Source organism: Myxine glutinosa, chromosome 3, assembly GCF_964187855.1.
Source record: "Myxine glutinosa chromosome 3, kmMyxGlut1.1, whole genome shotgun sequence".
In the NCBI taxonomy this organism is placed as follows: domain Eukaryota; kingdom Metazoa; phylum Chordata; class Myxini; order Myxiniformes; family Myxinidae; genus Myxine; species Myxine glutinosa.
In genome coordinates, this window is record NC_136263.1 from 196232023 (window position 1) to 196249084 (window position 17062).

General features: G+C 36.0%; 1 protein-coding gene across 4 annotated transcripts in view; it reads left to right on the plus strand.

Annotated features, from left to right (window-relative positions):
• LOC137422886 (disks large-associated protein 2-like) overlaps nucleotides 1-17062 on the plus strand; it is a 402494-nt gene that overhangs the window by 220537 nt on the left and 164895 nt on the right. For all 4 annotated transcript variants that reach the window (XM_078774953.1, XM_068109517.2, XM_068109518.2 and 1 more), the window contains 2 exons: nucleotides 1607-2873; nucleotides 3111-3532. In XM_078774953.1, coding sequence (XP_078631079.1) covers nucleotides 1607-2873; nucleotides 3111-3532 — 1689 coding nt within the window. The remainder of the gene's footprint in view (nucleotides 1-1606; nucleotides 2874-3110; nucleotides 3533-17062) is intronic.

Sequence of the window (17062 nt, forward strand, 5' to 3'; positions counted from 1 at the left end):
TTTTAATATATCTCGGCATTTTCCCGTCTGTTATTTCAGGCGGTGTATGACTGACCATGCAGCGATTTAAAATATATATATCTCGGCAATTTCCCATATGTGGCGACACGTGAACGAAGCTATGCTCCTCTCTCCACATTATTGTGACGACGTATAAATTAAATATTTCATCGTGACGATTGTCATCAAATGGACGAATTTTTAATATATCTCGGCATTTTCCCGTCTGTTATTTCGGGCGGTGTATGACTGAGCATGCCGCGATTTAAACAAAATATATATATCTCGGCATTTTCCCGTCTGTTATTTCGGGCGGTGTATGACTGAGCATGCCGCAATTTAAACAAAATATATATATCTCGGCATTTTCCCGTCTGTTATTTCGGGCAGTGTATGACTGACCATGCCGCGATTTAAAAAAAAAAAATCTCAATGGACTTGAAGTTACAGGCCTTTGAGAATTCATTTCGTTCTATAAAGGGCAACTTTCATCGGATTTTCCTCGTTTTTTTTCAACCGAGTCTAAAACTATGTTAGCGACTGTGAAAAATGAAATGATATATCGAATTTGATTTGAAATAAAACTGTGTGAGAGAGGAAGACACCACGGGCCTACAAAACAGGCCTCAAAGCTATGCGAGTTAATAAAATGGTGGATATTTGTTTATATGAAGCCTCTCCCAAAATGGGTGGAGCTATGGTTCCCAGAATGGGTGGAGCTTTGAGGTTTTGTCTTCTCTGCAAGAACAACAAGAAGAAGAAGAACAAGAAGAAGAAGAACAACAACAACAACAGCAGAGGGCACTCTATGACCAGCGTCTGCGACGCGGCTAAAAAAACCGATATTGGCCATGTCCTGAACCATTTCTTGGACATGCATTTACCGATCTTGTTCAAACTTGGCAAACAGATAATGAACGATGGGTTACATATGCACGTCCAATTGTTTTCGATAGCCAATCCCAGATGGCCGACTGGCGGCCATTTGGTTACTTAAACGTGTGCCCAACCATTTCTCGACATGCATTATTCACATGATTGTGTTCAAACTTGGCACGAATACAATACATGAGATTGTACATATGCAGAAGATTTTGTTTTGTAATCCATCCCAAACTGGACTTCTGTTGGCCTTTTACTCCGTACAGCAAAATTACTAAAACCACAAGGGCTTTGACATTTTATGTCTTCTTCTTCTTCTTCTTCTTCTTCTTTATTCTCTCAATCCTACCTTTTTTCTTACCCTTGTACATCCAATCTGTAGACTTCCTGTGACTGTAAGAATCAAACCATCTGCTGTCCAGAGGGAGTTGAGGTTGTGAACTTGCAATTTGACAGCCAGCTTAACTTCCCCTCTTCTTTCAAAACAGGATATTGTTCTTCATCGTTATGAAAGTCTCTAATTGGACTTGTTTCCCACAGCAGTTAGCTTGTAACTAGACAACTCCGAGGTGAGCACAATATCACTGTGCCTATCCTGTCAGAGTCGGTCCTTACTTTTTACCATATCTGCTTGATATTTTTTATTCTTTATGCAAAAGCATAATTACATCTCTTAATTATGTTTTATTGTTCATGTCGTAAAAGTTGCCTTCACTTTCTACAGGATGCATCATTACAGTGGCAATGGAGGTGGTGGAACACTTGTGCGGAGTGGCGGCAGCTGTGGAAGTAACGGTAGGGCTGTTGTTGGCCTTCCGACAACGGCTCCTTACTACGATCCACGTGAGGATGGCTCCATGACTCTCGCCCATCCAGGAAGTGTTTCAGGCAGGGCGCATCGCATCCCACCAAGCCTGCTTGACCACTTTGAACGTCAGCTGCCTGGACAAGGGCGTGATGGCTTCCGCACATTACAGTTCCAGAGGCTCACCCTGGAGCAACGCAGCAATAGCGCTGGGCGTATCCGCCATCTGGTACACTCGGTGCAGCGCCTCTTCACCAAATCTCATTCTATGGAAATGCCTGGAAAGGGGATTAATCTACGCGGTGGGTTAGATACTCATGGCCGACGACATGGTAAATTTGGGAAAGAGCGCAAAGTTGAGGGTCGGCATTCTCGCAGTGCTTCTGGAAAGGGGGGATCCTCTGGGATGGTACATGTTGGAACAGGAGGGGGCTGGTGGAACTCTGATAGTAACCTTAGCCACCATCATCGGCACCATTCTATTGGGAGCGGGGGTCTTGCTGGGATTGGGGTGCCGAGCCCCAGCATTGGTTTGGGAACTGGAATGGGCCTATCCAGTCAAGCCGCAGCAATGGGAATAGCCAGCTCCTCTGGAGGTCTTGGAAATTCTTCATCTGGTGTTGGAATGACGAGCTCCACCTCTGGCCTTGGTATTTCCACCACATGCTCTGGTATGACACTCACAGGACCACCTGGAGGGATGGCCATGTCAGCTTCAGTTCCAGGGTATGGTCCTTCTGCACTCACCATGGCACCATCTGGAACCAGAATGGTGATGCCTCCATCCTCAGGATGCAATTTGGGAATGCCGGTCTCAGAGGGAGGTGTTTCCATGACGGGGACGGCTTTGGGAATGGGTATCATGAGCTCGTCAAGTGGGTTAGGTCAACCGGACTTGCCCTCATCCTACTACATTGATCCCACAACTGGGGCAATGACAGAGTGCGTTCTAAAACCTCAGCTCAGTGCGATGCAGTGTCTCGGCTATGATGACCTGCCACCATCTATGGCTATTGGATCACAATCACTCGTTTCAAACATGTCCAGTGAACTTGTGCCTGACGATAGAATAGTGAAGCATGGTGGATGGTCTGCATTGACCATGAACAAGGCTGCAGAAGCTTTCCGCAAGTCCTCTCTCGGCTTCGGCAAGCCATCCGAGCATGCAGGCTGTCACCTGCTCCAGGTCAGTCACTACAAAAGTACTTCTTATGAAATTGGCATCCATGTTTGACGTTTTGACAAGTAGTTGTTCTATAATTGGTGTGGGATCCACCTGATGATATCTGCGTGTTTAGGATTTGTAAGTTTTGTGCACTATATTCGATAGACCCAGGGTTCAATTGTGCAACAAATGATTTACTTTCTCGTGACCGATATGAATGAATTAATTCTCATTTGCATACCTTTGGTACTTTTCTAGATACCGCAAGGTGGCTGGGACGCTGTGGCTGAGGGAGGCTCCGCCAATGACATCCCGTGCCGGAGAATGCGCAGCGGCAGCTACATCAAGGCCATGGATGAAGAAAGCGAAGGTGACGTCGAGAGTGTGCTCCAGCAGACCGACCAGGAGGAAGATGAAGAGGAGGAGGAGGAAGAAGAGGAGGAGGAAGAAGAAGATGAAGATGATGATGAAGAAGAGGATGAGAGGGGTGATTTGTATAGCGGGGGCGAGTCACAAGTCGAGCCAAGATGGCGGGATTCATGCCGTGAGGGCTCGGGCTACGGGCGACACTGGCAGGAAACCAATGCCATGGAAAATATTTCTCCTCAAGGAGCATCCCGCCGGGCAAGTTACCTCAAGGCTACTGGACAGAAATCTTTGAGTGAGAGTACAGGTTACAGGTAAGTTATTTAATAACGCTCACCTCTGCTTTAAACCATATAATTAGATATATGTACAGTTTGAGTTGAAAATGTTCTTTCCCTTTTGCCCTGGTGCAGCGTAATGTATCCGCACCGTGTTTTTATCCGATACCTCTTTATGACATTCCAGGGTGTATGTATGCTCCGGTAACATCTGCAAAGGTCATGAACATCGTTTTTACATTTCTACTTGTATAGAACCAAGCATTTGGCCATTGGCAGGATTCATTACTTCAGCTGCATGCCACCTGGGTCACCGGTGTAGTATTGTGGATTTGTACATGAATGATGTGTTCTTCATGAGGAGGGGTCTGATCCACCTCGGTAGTCTATAAATGGACGTTTTAGCTCATGTAGCTCACCGACTACCCCGGGATGACTTCATGCTCCACATACTTCACTGCAAGCTCAACATTGGCTCACCACAAGTTGAACGATGATCCTTGAATAATGACAATTTCTATACGACTCATGTAATCATCAGAAGGAACCCCAGGTGGGGGAGACCTCCTAAAAAGAAACATTATATACAGTATATATATATTCTTAAATTGATATATGTGGGAAATTACGTGCCCAGACCAGGAATGGAACCCAGGTCCCCTGGAGAACCACACCAGTGCTCTGCCATCTGAGCTATCTGGGTGACCCTGACTGAGCATGCAATCTTCCCACACATATGATTGCCACTCTCTTTCTGCCAATACTTCCGGGGCACTCGCTGCCAACCGCTGAAAATTTCATGCTCAGTCAGGGTCACCCAGATAGCTCAGATGGCAGAGCACTGGTGTGGTTCTCCAGGGGACCTGGGTTCACTTCCTGGTCTGGGCATGGCATTTTCCCACATATATCAGTTTAAGCATCTGTATTATAAAAGGAGCCGTGTTTGTCTGTTTGTCGTATAGTAACTTGAGAACGGATTAACGGATTTCAATAAACCCAACTACGGTGGATTCGGGTATCTCCCGGGAGTGCTTGTGACCCCCCACACGCCCCACACGCGTGTCAAAACTGCACATGCCAACACGTGACGTTGGTTACCCCTGCACGGGGAACAGGATCTCCCAGGAATCCATTTTTTTTCTTCCCCCATGGATTAGCCATCACAGCAAAGATTGGTATTTCCATCAGCGAAGGGACGGGTCTTATATTCTAGTGTGTGCATATATATATATATATATGTGTATGTGTATGTATATTATATACGTACACTACTAGTCAAAAGTTTAGGTACACCTAACATAATGTGTTTAATGTGCAAAATGAACATAAGATGTGAACAAAACTCTTACCAAAGATATATCTGCTTTTCTACTGATAATATCTTGTGCTTCAATGCATCTTTCTTGTGCGAAACGCAGGTTTAAAGCAATTTTTGGAAATAGTTCGAAAGAGCAACACGGTACTAAATCCAAAGTGAAACGCAAAGTTAATGTTATTAATGTTTCATCGAATCAGCAAAAACTGTTTACAAATACTCTGTTCTGTGTGGAATGAATGTTTGTGCTTAGTTTCTTCATCATGTGCAATGTCTGTTATTGCCAGGCGTTGTAAAAACTGTTTACAGAAAGGCCGGCCATACAATGTAATGAGTGGTTTTTTTTGTTTCAGATTGCATGAACATGGGTGCCAAAAATCAGCTAACCCCAGAAAAAAGACAGGCAATTGTAACTTTGAGAAAAGAAGGCCAATCCTTGATACAAATCGCAAAAAAAGGGTCAGTAAATGCAGTTGTTTGAGCCATTAAACGACATGATGGAACTGGTAAAAATGCAGATAGAAAACATTCTGGTCGACCAAGAATCACAACATGCGATCACAATCGCAAAACAACAAAACAATCACAATGCAGGACAAGTAATCCGAGTCACCAGTCGTCTGACAGCACCGGAAATTAGAGCCCAGCTGAACAGCTCCACCGTTGCATCTGTTTCAAGGCCTTCTTTTCTCAAAGTTACAATTTCCTGTCTTTTTTCTGGCATTAGCTGAGCTTTGACAAATTCCATATACATATATCTATATATATATCTGTGCAGTGTCTGTCTTGTGTTGTCTTGTCTTGTGTTGTCACTGAACTACTCCCTCAAAATTTTGTGAAATCGTACCAAACTTCTGGTATGCACATATCTCTCCCGTCGGTATGCCCTAGGGGGATTTTCTTTGAAAAATTTTTCCTATTTTTCTATTTTTTATTTTGGAATTTTTTCGGGAATTTTTTTTTTTAACTTAAGTTTTCAACTTCAATTGTTTATAAAAGGTAATATCACGTATATTACAAATACATTTGTGCAAAATAATTGTTTGAATTATGATTGGTGTAAACCATGACAAAACGGCAACTCAGGTACAGTCATTTTTCTATATATCTACACATCTGGGCAGTGTCTGTGTTGTCACTTAACGACTCCCTCAAACTTTTGTTTCCGTGGTTGTGAAGTGTAATAACGTGGTGGTGGTTTTGAATCACGTGGTGGTGAGGTATTTTGAATTATGTGGTGGTGAAGTGTTTTTAAATCACGTGGTGGTGACGTACCTATAATTATGTGGTGGTGAGGTGTTTTTTATTGTGTGGTGGTGAGGTGTTTTTAATTATGTTGTGGTGAGGTGTTTTGAATTAGTTGGTGATGAGGTGTTTTGAATTACTTCATGGTGAGGTGTTTTGAATTACGTAGTGGTGAGGTGTTTTTAAATGACGTGGTGGTGAGGTGTTTTTAATTTCGTGGTGGTGAGGTGTTTTTAATTTCGTGTTTTGTGGCTGTGAGGTGTTTTTAATTTCGTGGTGGTGAGGTGTTTTTAATTTTGTGGCTGAGTTGTTTTTAATTTCGTGTTTTGTGGCCTTGAGGTGTTTTTAATTTTGTGTTTTGTGGCTGTGAGGTGTTTTTAATTTCGTGTTTTGTAGCTGTGGGGTGTTTTTAATTTAGTGTTTCGTGGTTGTGAGGTGTTTTTAATTACATGTTTCGTGGCTGTGAGGTGTTTTTAATTTCGTGTTTTGTAGCTGTGAGGTGTTTTTAATTTCGTGTTTCGTGGTTGTGAGGTGTTTTTAATTACGTGTTTCGTGGCTGTGAGGTGTTTTTAATTACGTGTTTCGTGGCTGTGAGGTGTTTTTAATTACATGTTTCGTGGCTGTGAGGTGTTTTTAATTTCGTGGCTGTGAGGTGTTTTTAATTTCGTGGCTGTTATGTGTTTTTAATTTCGTGGCTGTGAGGTGTTTTTAATTTTGTGGCTGTGAGGTGTTTTTAATTTCGTGGCTGTTATGTGTTTTTAATTTCGTGGCTGTGAGGTGTTTTTAATTTTGTGGCGCTGAGGTGTTTTTAATTTCGTGGCTGTTATGTGCTTTTAATTTCGTGGCTGTGAGGTGTTTTTAATTTCGTGGCTGTGAGGTGTTTTTAATTTCGTGGCTGTTATGTGTTTTTAATTTCGTGGCTGTTATGTGTTTTTAATTTCGTGGCTGTGAGGTGTTTTTAATTTCGTGGCTGTGAGGTGTTTTTAATTTCGTGGCTGTTATGTGTTTTTAATTTCGTGGCTGTGAGGTGTTTTTAATTTCGTGGCTGTTATGTGTTTTTAATTTCGTGGCTGTGAGGTGTTTTTAATTTCGTGGCTGTGAGGTGTTTTTAATTTCGTGGCTGTTATGTGTTTTTAATTTCGTGGCTGTGAGGTGTTTTTAATTTCGTGGCTGTTATGTGAGTAGTGTATATATGTTGCTTCTGGGACACTCTCATTTTCCCATTGACTTACATGTTAATTTTCCTCTTAACCTCATTGCCCATTAACACCTCTATTTCTCCCACCCTAATCTTTATGAACCTTTTGTCTATAGTACCTATCCTTAATGTTGTTCATTAGACCACTCAAACACTACAAATATTTGTTTTCCCTTATAGACCTATAATCCTTCTTCTACATATCATCTGTCAGATTATCTTTGACCCACTCAAACATCGACCCATTCACTTACATGTTAATTTTCCTCTCACCTCTTTACAAACCTTTTAGCCTTTTGACACCTATCCTTAATGTTGTTCATTAGACCACTCAAACAATGATCCCCCCTTGGTCTTATGGTACTCTTACTATCAATGATCCCGAGTAGACCACTCAAACATTGATCCTACAAATATTTGTTTATGCGTGGGAAATAATTTAATTCTCTTGCCACTCTCTTCACCATCTAATATATTAACAAAGTATATGTTTGAGTTTGGTTCTTTATCAAGATATTTTAACTGAGATAAAATAAAATGATAAACCTCCCTCAATGTCCTTGTCTGAGCGCCTCCAGTGCCACATACCATTTTAAAATTAAAGTATATATTTTCCTGACAACCATCAAAGTTTTCTGTCCACTCAAAAATATTTCCATCTTTTTTACCCAATTCACCGGTATTTAAATTAATTCTCTTATTTGTTTTGTAAATTTTTTTACCAGTTGTCTTTTCAATTATACCTATTTGATATTTTTCACATTCGTTATGTTTACCATTTATATACCAAGGTTGATTACACCTCCACTCTTTAGTCTGGTTGGTACTTGGTTCTATCATTTATATAATAGTAAAAAGGCGGCGGTAGCCCGTTAAAATCCCTAACCCCCCTTTTTAACTTATCACTTATATACTTACATAACCATAAGGGAGACTATCAATTCCATTTTCTAAAATAAACCTCTTATCATCAAAAGCCCCCAATGCTTTCTTATTCACCTCTTCTGAATATAATTTATGTTTATAACTTCTTATTCCATTAATCTTTCTAAACTCTTCTTTCTTTGTTGTTAAACAGTTATAATAATCCTTAAAGTTTATTGTTTCTTTAATAACATTTTTCTTTACACCTTTTAACTTCTTATCAGTCTTTTCAATGTTATTCACAATGTATTTATAAGCATAAGCCTTAGACCTCAATCCCACAAATTCACTCATGACATTTCCTCCTAATTCATCCTTAAACTTTCCAATCACCTTTTTATTTTTAGAAGAGAACAACTCACTCTCTGGACTGTAATTACTAGTGTCATAGATATTAATGTCCTTTTTCATGTCTGAATAAACATCATCAGTATTAATTTGCAAAATAAAACTATCTGTATCCATATAAAGTAGATTAACATCATTTTGATATTTCTTCCTCAAGTTATTATAAAAGTAATCATACATTAATGACTTTGATAAATCAAGAATTGATGTTCCAATATAAATAGGTTTGTCCATTTCAATACTCTCTTTAATCAAATGGATCGCACAAAAGTTCTCAGTAAAGACCTCAGCTCTAGTAAAACTCGGTCTATTAATTAATTTTGATGCTTGTTTCCAAGATGTTGATAGTCTGATATTTTGTCTTTTCCTCACGTTCTCCATGGTCTTACCAAAGACCGCATTATTCATCAATTTATAAAAGTCTTTCTCAAAATCTGTTTTTGACTCTGTTCTTCTTTGTGTATTAAAATCAATGTACCATTGTACCCCTTTAACCAATGACTTTGATTGAACTTTAGAACCCTATGGATCTTCTCTACTCTTAGACCTTTTGATAAATATTGTCGCAAATTTCTTTGGTGTAGAACATAATTTTTCCCTGTTATATAATGTAGTAAGTAATTTTTCTGTTGATTCACCTATATTAAATGATTGTTGATAATCACTTAACCACTCCTTCTTTGGACTTTCCTTTTCACAAGCAAATGGGAGATATTTGTGTAGGTTATGGAGTTCCTCTGGATATTTTAAATCAATTTCAAAATAATAACCAACTTTTTCTTCATCCAATTCTTTTTGTGTAGAGATACATACATCTTGTAAAACGTTTTTGTAGTCTTTTTCCTTTACCCATCTAAGTTTTCCATAAGGAAGAGCCTGAGACATTGCCCAGCCATACAGGTTGTTCGCGTCATAGTACATCAAGTAAGAACTCTCTTTCGTTGGATCATAATTTGGAAGATATTTGTTATTTGCTTTTGCGTATCTACTCGAGCAGACTTGTGAAATTCCACCTCTTTTTGCCTTTTCAATCATCAAAAGCATATCGACATCGGTTATCAAATCCAAAGCTTGTTTTGTCATTTTCAACATCGCACTCCAGGCCAATCCAGGTGCTGTGTAGTAGTGAGCAGGATCCAATCCATATCCAGTGCGACAAACAGATCTAAAGGCTTCAAATACATCGGCCAATAAAAGCACATCAGTTTTGAGATACAAATCGTGATACTCGCCAAGATTCTTGATGTTATATTTTTTCCAAACATTTTGTGCGTGTACATAATCTTTATCAGATATATGACTGTTGTTTAATTTGTTATAGAAATTTTCTTTTGAAGGAAGTTGTGTTTCATTGAATCTCTCAAATGAGTCCATATAGTCATAGGGGTAAATTCCCTTTTGTGTTAGAAAATCTTTATCTAAAAAATACTCTGAAAGACATGGAAACTCTTTTAGATTTTGAACCAAGTTAGCCAATGGACTTGCCTTGAATTTAAATGTGTCAAGAAATCTGATATGAGTAATAGGAGATGTGTGAATTGTTTTTGTGAATGAAATGTATTTCTGAGCCGTGTTTGGAATTGCTGAGATACTTCCAGAAGTCTTTGAGAGTTCCTTGATAAATAGATGTGTATCATAATGAGCATTGTTATGAAGAAAAACAGGAATGAAAGAGGGGAGTTGATAATTAATATTACAACTTTGATGAGCCGGACCTCTATATTTACCAGTGAGATGACAATGGTCTCTAACCTTTAGACCTTTACCAATTTTCTTCTCACAAATATGACAGGCAACCTTTGGCTGTCTAAATTCCCTTTTTTCTTTACTTGTTAAGGACATTGGTTTATTGGTTTCTCTCATTATCTTGGTTAATCGGACACAGTCTTTTTCTAGTCGTTTCACAAACTCCTCTGGGGTATTTGAGCCTCTATACACCTCTAACTTGTAATATTCATCACAAACGGATGATTTGATATAATAACAAAAACCACAAGGAGTATGTTTTTGATATTTATTTGTATATGATTCTTTTGGATCTGGAGAAGCAGTATCAATTTTTTCTAAAATACTTTCAAAATCAGCATATATAACAAATGGATGTTTTATTGTTTTCTTTTCATCTTTGAATGTGATCTTTGAGCCTTTTTTAGGCATGTTGATTACCGTTGATTTATGTTCACCACAATAATTTGAATGTTTATCTAATCTTTCTTGTGTATGGAAGAAGTTAAGACAACGCATACAAATATATATTTTATTTGTTCTTTTACATACTTGTGGTTTTATTAATTTTGTAATATCTTTGATGTATGTATAATGTGAATTTTCGTCTGAATTAAAATATAGAAGATTAATATGAGTTTGTTTACAATTGTCAGAAAGCTTTAAAACCTGAATGTTGTTTGTTTCTGTTAGACCATAAACATTAACTGATAAATTATTCAACTTTTCAAATTTAGGAATATCATTTAAAGTCATCGGAAACTTTAGATCTTTCGTATTTAATGTATTCTCATATTTTTTATAATGAGATACTCTTTCATCATGAAAATGTGGAGGATGTAAGTGTGCTAGAATAGACCAGAGAAAACATTTATTGTCTTTATTTTTGATATTGATAACTGCTTTTCTATTTTTGATAACACTGGGTAAATCAATGTAAGAAGAAGCTTTTAGAGGATCTGATTTAAGAATATGAATGTCTATGTAAATAATTTTTCCTATATTGAATCCACTTCCTACGATTGAATTATCCACATCTTGCTCTTGTTTAATAAGTTCATCATAGACTCCTGATGTTTTAAAATCTTGATATGAAGATATAAAGTGTGGCTCTGTTCTCATGTTTGGTGTATCTATAACTCCTTCGTCCTTTGTCATTTCTAATTTTACTCCCATATAAAATTTCAGTGGTTTCATTTCTTTCAGTGTTTTTTCAATCAACGTTTGAACAGCAGGTTTAACTATTTCTACAGCATCAACTATAGACTCTGGTTCAGGAGGTTTGAAGTTAAAGACTCTTAATTTAATATGTCCTTTGAATGCACCATCAGAGTTTTTAGTTGTGATAAAATTTGATAAATGTTGATTTGTTTTAAGATGTATTTCGAAGCCTTTCTTGAGGATATTTTTTATTACAGGCAGAACAGTGTTTTGTTTCCTTCTGAATAGGAGATAGTAGGTGAAGTAGATTAAATGTGTGTTTGTTAGTTTTAAGGTGTCTTTTGTATTGTTTATATTCTTGTTCACAAACGTCGCAATACGTTGCTTTGATCATATTTATATAGCAAAATTATACTTAAAGTAAAATACCTTTTTAGAGGTTTTTTTAAAAGATGAAACTGTGCTTAAAGTAAAACACTTATAGAAGAAAGTGCCTTTTTACAGGCTTTTTATATATGAAACTATACTTAAACTAAAACACTTTTTCACTCAGAATCATCTGAGTCATAACTATCACATGAATACTCAGAATCATACTCAGAGTCATCAATAAAGCTACTCTCATAACTATCATATGAGCACAAACTATTAGCATCATAACTATCATCTGAGTTCAATGAAATACTATCATCACCATCGTCCGAGTTCAATGAAATACTATCATTACTGTCGTCCGAGTTCAATAAAATAGTAAAATCTTCACTGCTGTAATGACTCATATTTAATTAGCAGGAAAAATATTCCCATCAATATCTATTTACTTTCTTTCATTAACAGATTCTATCTCTACATTTTTAATATCAAAAGTTAACTTTAAATAATCTCTAACTATCATAGAACGAAATGACATTTCACCAGAAATATTACCATCATTCATTTTACTTAGATCTACACCCTTTGGATTATTAAAGTAAATACAAATTTCTCCACGAGTATTGTTGATGGTCTTATCATTCTTTTTCAAAGTATCGCGATCGATCACTTTTTCAAGCTTTGAATAAATTGCCAGGAGTAGAGGAGAAACTTTTGTTAGATTTACTTTTTTGGATGTCTTTCCAGGTATAGTTAGAGCTCTTCCTCTAAATGAAATAGAGGGGCTCATGTTATTTTCCATAACTGGTTTTACCCAAAAATTTCCATATTTATCTTTGTTCAATTTAACATCTTTGACATATTTTTCTATATCTTCCACCGAAGTAGAGATTGATTGAAATTTGTCTTTTGTGCTTTGAAACATTGTATTTATTAATGAATAAACTTGCGTTTAGTTTAAGTAAAAATTTACGATATAAATATGATAAGTTCTGAAGGATATTTAGAATTTCCAGACTCTCCATATGATAAATTAGAGAATTGTCCGGCTTGTGATAGAATAGGGCTTAATAATGAGGGTTCATATAAACAATGTATTTTCTGTGATTTAATTTTAATTAATGATAATAAAAAATATATATATATATATAAGTCTTTTAAATTAGAACCAAAAATGAATTACTTTACAAGATTAATAAGAGAGATGAATGTTAAGTATTGTGATGATAATACACCATTTCTTTCAAGGGAAGAGACTATTTGTATTGAGGAAATGTATAAGGGTTTAATGATATTTATTATTCAAAAAATTTTTAATGGAAATGTTTATACAAGATACTATATAAATAAAATAATGAATTATTTTGAAATTAAACCCGAACTCAGGATAAAATATAGAGTTTCTAAAATAGCTCAAAAAAAGTTAGATGACTTGTTTTCCAAATATATAAATGAATGATTTTTTACCCGTTTGGGAAAATAAGATAAAATTTAATAACCATAAAAACATTCCAAATTCATTGAGATGTCTAATAGTTGGTTCAAGCGGATGTGGAAAAACCTGTTTGCTTTTAAAGATGCTCCTTACCCCCAACTTTTTAGATTATGATAATTTAATAATTTTTACGAAGTCAAGTTTTCAACCCGAGTATCAACTACTATCACAAGGTTTTAATGCGGGTCTTAAAAAGGAAGACATTATCGGTTTATTTAAACTTCAAAACAAACTAAATGATTACAACATTGAGGATATAATACAACTATTTTGTGATACACAGAAATCAAAATCAAAACCCATAACTTGTATTCTCAGTGATAATACGGATGATATACCTTCACCTCAAGATTTAGATAAATCAAAAAAGAACCTCGTTATCTTTGATGATTGTGTTAATGTGAGAAACCAAACAGTAATGGATAGCTACTATACAAGAGGGAGACATTCTTCTTGTAATTGTATTTATCTTAGTCAGCCATATTTTCAACTCCCTCGGCGCTCAATAAGAAACAATGCCAATACTTTTATTTTATTTAAGTTAAATTCAATAGATGTAAATAATTTTTGGAGAGATAATTGCTCTACGTTATGTAGTAAAAAAGAATTTGAAAATTATATGAAACACACGATTGGAAAATATAAATATATTGTTGTGAAACAAGATGAGATACTCACTGATATTTTACACACATAAATGACAACTATTATTATTAATCTTGTGGGTAAATCTGCTTCAGGAAAGAACTTTCATAAATCTAAACTCTTGAATAGTAAAAATGAAAAGATTGTAAGTTTTTTTTTAAAACACCCTATGATTCGTTTTGTAAGTACTACAACCAGAGCAATGCGACCAGGAGAAGTAGAAGGGAAAGATTATTACTACATTTCAATGGAGAAACATATGCGATTGAGGAACGAAGGTCAAATATTTGAGGAGGTCTCTTGGTTCTACAAAATATTCACATTGTAAGAGTGAGTTAAATAAAGTAAAATCTAACGGTCTTGGGATTTTAGAAACTAATCCTGAAGGAATGAGACAAATTATTAAACATTTGCGTGGTGATGGAGTTAAGATTTTATCATTCGGTTTTGATATCGATGAGGAGACTCAACGCAAACATATGAAAAGCAGAGATACAAGTATTAGTGAAGAAGAAATAACAACTCGTATTAATACCAATAAAGAATTTGATAAAATATTTAAAGAAAAGGATTTATTCCAACACATTTACTATAATGATGAAGAAAAGGAAAATTTTCCCATTAACCTTTACAATTCATTAAATGATATTTTTCAATAAATAAATACAGAAAATGAATACCGAAGAAAGAGCAAGAAAGTTTAAAGAACATCAAGCGTTGGTTTCAAAAGTTGTAAAGCAACAGGAAGAGATAAAGAAGAAACGGAGACAGAAACTAACTGGTGAAGAAGCCTTTGAAAGAAAACAAGAGAAATTTTTTAAACCACTTTTGAAAACTCAACACTCACCTACAGTTCCCACAGTAGAATTTACTCCAAAAAAACTTCAAATGCTCAAAGATTTTAGTCAAATGACGGCGCAAGGACTTGGAGAATTAGAATATGATGATGAAGGATTATTTCGGAAACTTGAGGAGGTAAATCAACCACCTAATTATGTTGTGAAAGCTCTTCAAAACAATGAATATTCGGCGGGTTAAAAAACCAGAGCAGGTCTCATTCCAACAGAAGAACCAGCACAGTTCCATCTTGTGAAAGAAAAGTTATTGATATTTAATGATAAATTGGTGTTCTTAAGTTCTGCTCAACCAAATGTTGAATTAACTCCAAGATTAATGTTTCTTCTAACAAACTCTGGATTCAGCGGTTCAAAATATTTTGATGAACCACTTGATATGGAAAATGCGGAAGATAGGGTATATATTGATTTACTAAACTCACTTGTTTATGGAGTTTCTGTTGCCGGTAAAAGTAAGAAGAATGAGAAGGAGAAACATATTATTGATGCTTTAAGTAAGCTTGGTTCGGGTGTTAGTTTTATTCCAAATGACCCATCACAATTAGTTAATAGGTTATTATTGTTGTTAGGTAGTAAGAAGGCTGGAAACAACAATTGTTTTAATGAAGCATCCACCATTTTAGATCAGTTGATGAATATGAAAATAATTAATAAATGTCAATACAAAGATATTTTATTAGATATTAAATAAGATGAGAAGCACAATTCTTAGTTTTAATTTCACAACGAGTGATTACACAGCATCATTCCCTTACCCACTACAACTTGACCCCCTTACCTCATATGAGGCTTCTTTGTTGTCAATGGAGACTTACAATACACTTTTTAATATCACAGAGAAAAACAACAAGTTTAGTTATAATCCAGGAAGTGGGCACAAAACTATAACAGTTTCACCCGGAGCTTACGAGATTTCTCAAATATCTTCTGAAGTCTCTCGCCTTATGAAAGAAAAAGGTGATGAACCAAAAAATATGGTAATAGATATTCAAAAACACACTTCAAAATCAACGATTAAACTTAAAAATAATTATAAAGTTGATTTCACGATTGAAAATTCGTTCAGAGAGCTATTGGGTTTCTCTTCAAAAAAGATTGAAACTAACGGGACGTCTTACAGTGATAATGTCATTCAAATATCCTCCGGTATAAATTCAGTATTAATTCATTGTGATTTGATTGATGGTGCTTATAACGATGGAATAAGAACAAATACAATATTTTCATTCAGTGCATACTCAACCCCGATTGGTTATAAATTCAATATGGAACCAAAAAATCTTGTCTATTTACCTGTGTCAGGAAAAACCATATACAGAGTAAATTTTAGGATAACCGATCAAGATGATCGTATGATCTCCTTTCATGAAGAAATTATATCCATCAGAATTCACCTACGTGAAGTTTTTCAATAAATAAATAATGGTTATTGTGAGAAAACACGAGTTAGGAAAATATAAAGTAATTACAGGGGATGGGATGTTCCTTTCACCATACTATAAGGGTGAAGGTATGTTTCTTGGTAGAGGATACTATAAACCAAAGAGACAACGGGGTGTGGGACATCAATTTAGAAATAAAGGAGATGGGATAATTGATACTCTAATGGGTATTGGTTCAACCATTCTTAAACATAAAGACTTAATTGGTTCAACTGCTTCTGCCGTGGGCTCAGTTGCGGGTGCTATAAAGAGTATAAAAGATGCTCAAAAGGAGTCTCATAAATTACAAGCAATCAAAGAAATAAAAAAAGGTAAAACTCAACTATCTTCACAAGAACGACAAAAAATCATTAAAATACTTGGGTCAGGGTTTCAACAATTTTAATGCTATATAAATACAAGTATGGAAGCGATTGATAGTATCTATGATTTGGATGATACGATTATCATTTCAAACTCCACTAAAAAGGAAGACTATTTCAAGGTAAATGCTATAACAGGAATAGACTGGAATTCAAATGGAACAAAAAGTTTTGAAATAAATAATCAACAAACTTACTTGAATCTCGCTGATAGTTTCTTGCTGTGTAAATTTAAATTCACTAAGGCTGCGAGTAATACTAATGCTACACTCATAAATGATTTCTTCTGGAAAATGTTTGATAGTGTCCGCCTGTATATTGGAACACAAGAGGTTGAAGCAGTTGATTATGTCTCTGCTACATCTGAAATGATGAAATTTACACTATATTCGTTTAGTGATAGAATGGGTAAGGGAGCTGTTGAAGGTTTTATTCCTGATATGTCAACGGGAACAAATGCTGACCCTGGTTATTGTC